Source organism: Chenopodium quinoa, unplaced genomic scaffold, assembly GCF_001683475.1.
Source record: "Chenopodium quinoa cultivar QQ74 unplaced genomic scaffold, ASM168347v1, whole genome shotgun sequence".
NCBI lineage: Eukaryota > Viridiplantae > Streptophyta > Magnoliopsida > Caryophyllales > Amaranthaceae > Chenopodium > Chenopodium quinoa.
The window spans coordinates 28656-35876 of NW_018745023.1; the positions used below are offsets into that span (position 1 = coordinate 28656).

General features: G+C 40.0%; 1 protein-coding gene across 1 annotated transcript; it reads right to left on the minus strand.

Annotated features, from left to right (window-relative positions):
- Positions 1–2314: 2314 nt before the first annotated feature.
- LOC110708225 lies at positions 2315–2776 on the minus strand. Its single transcript, XM_021886313.1, has one exon. The coding sequence runs from the start codon at positions 2774–2776 to the stop codon at positions 2315–2317; it is 462 nt and encodes a 153-aa protein (XP_021742005.1).
- Between the last annotated feature and the right edge of the window lie 4445 nt (positions 2777–7221).

The following is a 7221-nucleotide window of genomic DNA, read 5'->3' on the forward strand; positions in this document are numbered from 1 at the left end:
AGTGATTTTTGCTCTTTAGCACTTTCTTGATTGGTTGGCTGGTGAGGACCTTGATCGGGTGTGCTTGAAAATATGGCTTCAAATTCCTACTTGCCATCACTAAAGCATACACCACCTTCTCTATGAGAGTATATCGGGTTTCAGCCCCCCTTAGGGCATGGCTGACAAAATAGACAGGTACTTGGCCTTCATCTCTTTCAGCAACAAGGACCGCACTCAGGGCATAGTCTGATATGGCCAAGTACACAAATAATGCCTCCCCGGGGAGGGGGCTAACAAGCTTCGAAGTGTTCATCAGATGTTCCTTCAGCTGCTGGAAAGCTTTCTCAGCTTCTTCATTCCATAAGAACTTAGGCCTCTTGAGGGCCTTGAAGAAAGACAAACTTTTATCCGCTGATCGGGATAGAAACCTCCCCAATGCGGCTAGGCAGCCTATAAGGCATTGCACTTCCTTCACATTTCGGGGGATTCCATGTCAAGAGTAGCTTCAATCTTATCGGGGTTGGCATCAATACCCCGCTGATCAACCATGAAGCCCAGACATTTTCCACCTTGCACCCCGAAGACACACTTGCTGGGGTTAAGCTTCATTTTATATTTTCTAAGGGTTGTGAAGGTTTCCCTTAGATCAGCTATGTGGTCCGGGCTTTCCTTTCTTTTCACGATCATATCATCAACATAGGCCTCAACATTGCGACCTAGTTGCCCTTCAAAGATTTTGTTCATCAGACGCTGGTAGGTAGCCCCGGCGTTTTTTAGGTCGAAGGGCATCACATTATAGCAATACACCCCTTGGCTAGTGATAAAGGTTGTGTGGGCTTGATCCTTCTCTGACATGGGGATCTGATGATACCCTGCATTAGCATCCATGAAGCTCAGGAGGGCGTGACCAGCGGCCGAATCCACCAACCTATCAATCTTAGGTAAAGGATGATCATCCTTCGGGCATGCCTTGTTCAAATCTGTAAAATCCACACACATACGCCAAGAACCGTTGGGCTTCCTAACCAGCACAACATTGGATAACCACTCGGTGTATTGGCATTCTCGAATGAAACCCGCTTTCGAGAAGCTTTTTAACCTCAGTGGTTTGCAACTTTGTTTCTCTGCGGCCCGCATGTCGGAGTTTTTGCTTGACGGGCTTGTACCCCTCCTTGATGTTCAGCTCATGATCATTACCTCGGGTCTATGCCCGGCATTTCATCTGTTGTAAAAGCGAAGATGTCTTTGTACTCTCTAAGTACTTGAATGATTTCTTCCTTGAGCTGGGGGTCCAAGTTCTTTCCCACCCTCACGGTCCGAGCGGGATCATCCCCTAAGGGTATGCTCTCATCTTCTTCAATAGGCCTAGGCCTACCATATTGCTTTGGATTCTCAGCCATGTAAATGCTCATGACCGGGTGCTGAGGTTCATCAATTTCCATGGCTTTCCTCTTGGTCCCCTTATCCTCCTGATTAACGGAGCTCTCAGGTGACTTCAAGCTATCTACATAGCATTTTCTTCCCTTAAACTGATCTCCAAATATCTTGCCTACCGATCCGTCATCGGTCTTAAATTGGAGGAGTAAGTGATAGGTTGAGATGGCAGCCTTAACCCTATTGAGAAGGGGTCGGCCAAGGATCATGTTGTATGGCAGAGGGGTATCCACAACTAAGAACGTGTGAACCAAGCTTCTCCCCTTGTTCTTTTCCCCAAACGAATAGGAAGCTTGATCGTTCCTAAGGGGTACACATGATGCCCCCCAAATCCGACTAAGGGTTTCTCTAGGGGTGTAAGGTCACTCTTCCAAAACGCATCTGCTCGATGCATTCCCATGTGATGATATCTGCTGAACTTCCACTATCTACTAAGATCTTCTTCACCTTAGCATTGGCCACCTTCATATGAATCACTAAGGGGTTATCATGAGGCCTTTGAATCTTTTTTCCTTTATCATCCCCAAATACCATGACAGGGTCCTTCGGGGTAGATGAGGGAGTGTCAATATCATAGATGGGCTCTTCGAGTGACCGCAAGTGACTTTTGCGTGCCCTGTTAGACAAACCCCCGGAGGCAAACCCTCCGGTTATGACATTGATGCTCAAGTTAGTGTCCGCTGAGCTATGGGATTCTTGCACTTCCTTGGCAGCCTTGCTTTGCTTATCCTTCGGGGGGGGGGACTTGAGATATATGTTAAGCTTTCCTTCTTCAGATAGCTTGTTGAGAGCTCTCTTAAGCTCCCTGCAGTTCCGGGTGGTATAACCACACTCCTTGTGGTATTCACACCAAAGCTTCTTGTTCCTCTGCTCTATTGGCGTGTTCATGGGGTTAGGCTTAGGAAAGAATAGCCTTGTGCTTTATGTCCAAATAGATCTCACGCCTATCAGCATTGTACTTAAGTCCTTCATCATCACTCTCAGCCCTCCTCGGCCTTCTATTCCTGTTTTCATGATAATTATCTTCTTGCTTCCTCTTCCCCTTGCTGTTTGCTACGGGTGCCTTGCACACCTCACTAGCTTTGATGATCCTTTCAACTCTCTCCATGGCTTCAGAGAAGGTGCTCACCTTGTCATGGACAAGTTTAAACTTCAGCTTGTTAGACTTGAGGCCAAAGAGAAGGGTTGTGAAGGCAACGTTGTCTTGGAGGTCGGGAAAAAGCTGAGACTCGGTGTTGAACCTCTTGATGTAGTCCTTAAGACTTTCATTTTCTCCTTGCTTCACCGTCATCAAATGAACTCTAGTCTTTGTTTGCCTACTCCCAGCGATGAAGTGCTTTTTGAACTGAGTGGCTAACATGTCAAACGTTCTTATGCTCCCGGGGGTAAGGTTGTTGAATCATGTCTGAGCTATGCCCTTGAGAGTAGTAGGGAAGAAACCTACACCATGAGGCCTCACACCCGGTTTGGACTCCCATATGTGCTTTGTAAGCGTTCAGATGGTCCGTTGGGTCCGTCTTTCCATCATAAGGGTCTAATGTAGGGATCTTGACCTTAGGAGGAATAGGGGTATTCATTATCTCCTGGCTGAAGGGGGTGATGTTCTTGACAATCCCAAGCCTCCGCGGCCTGGGGGAGGAAGGACGCTTGGGGCTTTTGCTTACTGAACTAGCGGGCTGATCGGTTCCTCTTCTTGGTCTGGAGGTAGCTGAGTGAATCATGCTATCTCGGTACCTTGTTGACCCATGCCGAGAGTGAACTCTAGTTCGACCTCTCTAGGGGGGTTGTTATCTTCCTTGGAGTTCTCCCTTTTGGAGTGATTATCACTCGGGCATCTAGAGTGCCATCCTTCAGCCTTCGGTCATTGATGATCTCTCCAGCATCTCTTAGCCTGCTTGGCTTCCTTGTCTCCCGCTGGGGGTCATGGGGCTGATTGGGCTGAGAGCGGCGAGATGTCTGATGCTGAGGCCGAGAGGAGGCTTAATGGAGATGGGACACGTGAGGCGGAGGATTAGGTTGTGGAGCGCTCCCCTGCCTGCCTTGCCCCACCCCTTGGTTGATAAGTGCCCTGAGGCTTTCCTCCAAGTTTCTGTTGATCTAGGCTGCCAACTGGTCCAAGTCTCGGCGAGTGACTACCTGGGGCTGCTGTTCATTCTCTCTCAGTTCACTACGAGCCCTAGGTATAATATCCTCGACTATGTGAGCATTCCTAGCCGAGAGAATTGGAGCTTGCCTAGTAGCATCTTGATGAGTGTTGCGGGGACGCCTAGTGTTCACTATGACTTTTTGTTAGTTATCCCCACAGACGGCGCCACCTGTTTCTAGAAACAGAATGTCTTAGGGTAGTAAGGGTAATCAAGATGTCTTAAGTCTACGTCCAATGAATGTCCGAATGCCTTGCTGTCCGAGAGCTAGGCCTGCAAAAGAGAAAGAAGGTTAACTACCCCGTGGGTGTGACCCGGGAAAGCCCCTCCGATGCTTAAATCAACGAATTTACTTTCTAGTTAGAGAAAGTAGAGAGAGAAAGAGTACTTTAGAGAGAGAAAGTAGAGAGAGAAGATTAGAGAATTAGGAAAAAGTTACCCTCATCAATGATTGGAGAGCTATTTATAGATGTATTTTCAGGTGGCAGAAGTTGTACTTAATTGGACAGTTTAGGGGTAAATCCGTACTTTTCTCCGACTAATGATGGGTTGGATCATGGAGGGATATTTTCGTAATTCCAGATCAATGGGCTTAGGACAATAGACTAGGCCCAAACATATACAATTTCATCATCCTTATCCTTATGTTAGCATTTATTCAAAAGAGGAATAATAAAGAAGAAAAAAAAGCTTAATTTGAGGAGTCACTCTACACTTCTCATAAGTTTGAAAAATAGCCACGTTTGTTCTATTATTATAAATTTTCTGACAATACATGTTATCTTACATTCTTACACGTATTAACATAATTTGGCATAAGATATGTTTTCCGCTTTCCAAGTTGTTTGCATCATGTAGATGCACACATTGATTAAAATTGATTATTGATACAACGTGGACAAATATTAACATCAACTAACAACTTACAAATCTTAATACTTATATTCATTTCACAAAATTTTAAAATAAAACGATTTAATGAGTAATAATAAATTTACTTATATAGATATATATCTAATCATGCATTTTTAACCTCTTAAAATAATGATATCTATTTTAAAGACAACTTTTTTATTCTTAAGTTAAATGTAAAGTTTTAAATATAATTCAACTCAATCGATGAGCTACTGACTATCAATCCCTACATATTAAGTCATTTTTTTATCTAATTTCTACTTGAGTCACTGGCCACCTCATTTAAAAATGATTGAAATTTGTCCATTAACTCAATATATACAATGCTTATTCAGTGTGACTGGCACGACTGACACATGCCAAAACACGAGTAATCCTTGACCGAGTAACCCCAAATTGACTGAGTGACCCTTGATCGATCAAATAACTAACCTTGACCAAGTAACCCTTGACCGACCGAGTAACCCCTGACCAAGTAATCTCGGCCACACGGTGTAGCCAACCAGATATGAAACTTTGTGAACTCAATATATGCTTGGTAAAATAATTTCTTTTATTAAACACCATGATCATTATATTAATATTGTATTTGTATATCACAAATAATGTCATATCTTTTTTCTCTATGGCCTCTAAAACACTTGAAATTTAACATAAAACTTCTAAAAAAAGGAATTTTTATACACACATATAGCATGAATGTAGCCACATCTTTATGTAGACATTTGATATGTTTATCACAATTTTTTGTATGTGGCCTGATGTACCGTGCGACAGGGGTACCTCGAGTTTCAGTCAGGGGTTATTCAAGTTGTCGGGGTTACTCAAGTTATTCGATCAGGGGTTACTCGAGTTACCCCTAACCGAGTAACCTATGACCAAGTAACCCTTCGAGTAATCCGTAACCGAACTCCTCAAGTAATCCCTCAATTAACCCCTGACTAAGTAACCCTTCAAGTTACTCCTAACTCCTTAAATAACCCTTAACCAAATTACTCGAGTATGTAACTCCTGACCGAACTCCTTAAATAATCCTGACTGAGTAACCCCTCGACTAACCCCTGACGGAGTAACCTTAGAACCGAGTGTACCCCTCGAGTAACCTCTGTCTGAACCCCTCTAGTAACCCCTGACTGAGTAACTCGAGTAACCCCTGACTGAATAACTCAGGTAACCTTTAACAAAATAACAAACATAATCAAACTTTGCATACATGTCGATGCAATAGTTTGACTTAATTTTTATGTAATTAAATATCAATGAAAAATTATATTCTTTTTAATTATAAAACCTTAAATCAATATCTATTTAACAACTTAAAATGATAAAATATGAAACTGCAATAAAAAAATTTAAATAAACTACAATCAATGTTAATATTATAGATAGTGAAAAAAAAATTCTAATGTGTCAGTTTTAAAAGAAAGAATGAAGTAAAAATTAGTGTCGAACTTTGAATTTAAAAATGAGAATTATAGTTTATAGAGAATTATATATCAATCAACTTTTTTACAATTTGTAGATGTTATGTATGAGTGTGTTGTGACTTACTGACTTTAGTTGTCAAATAAATGGTTGTTTATAGGATTAGCAAAAGTTTTAAAACTTGTTATAATAGTTTAGAGATTTCGAATTTAGGAGTTATGTAACAAAATATTATAGCAAATGATTTATATATAGCATGTATAATTTTCTTAAAAAATTAAGTATGATATTACCTAAAATCATGTGGTAGAAAATTAGTAAATTCATTATAATTGTACACAATTTACACACACATATATATATAAGCTATTTACTTATTAGATTAAAATTGTTATAACTTTTCGATTATCAACTTTGTATAATTTAAATTAATGCACAATTAAATATATAAAAAAATTAATAGTCAAAATAGTGGGGCCCTAATCTCCGACTAGCTTGGCCAATTGCTTCTGCCACAATTGGTTTACCTTATCAAGTTTTCATTAATTGCTACAATTGCTACAATGGCATATATAGTGCTATATATATGCAATTTACATTTCTAATTTTCCAGCTAGAATCTCCGATTGTGGGGCCCTAATCTCATCATTTCAATCGATTTAAGGCGAGAGAAAAAGCAAAATTGTTTGGCGAACTCAATTGAAGAAAATGTATATCTAATTTGCCTTGTAATTGACATAATTTCTCAATTAAATCTTCAAATTATGGTTAATGGTAAAAAAAATTTGAAATTAGGAGTTTCTGAAATAGGGGGATTTGAGACAATTGTTCTATATTATCCAATCTAAGGTTCATTACTCATTATTTATTATGTATTTATAGCAATTAATTGACTTCAACCATGAAGAGATTAGGGTTTTAATTTTTTTAACAAAAGCAAAAAGAAGGAAACGAAAATTGACAGTTATAAATAGAGGAGAGAGAAATAATTTTAAGATGGAAGTACTAATTGGTAGGCTCCACAGCAACAGATTCTAGCCAGAAAACTTGATAAGGTAGTGCTACTCAAACTTTTTATATTTTTGTGGTATATTTTTCAAAAAAAAGTTTAAATGATAGCTGTTCTCAAAACTTGTCATTTAAATGGTAGTTCTTCGCAATATTTCCCTAATTTTTATTTAATTTTATTTATTCTTTTTTGGCAAGTATTTTTTCAAACAAATTAGCTTGGCCAAGCAAGGCCAAGATAATTGCATTTTCTAGCTCCAATGGTCAAGCTAGTAGCTAGGAATTATTTTAAATTGTAAGCAAGTCCCTAGCT

Bases quoted from the DNA above. Each gene is read 5' to 3' on its own strand.
- LOC110708225 (XM_021886313.1), bottom strand. From the start codon at position 2,776: ATGTTAGCCACTCAGTTCAAAAAGCACTTCATCGCTGGGAGTAGGCAA.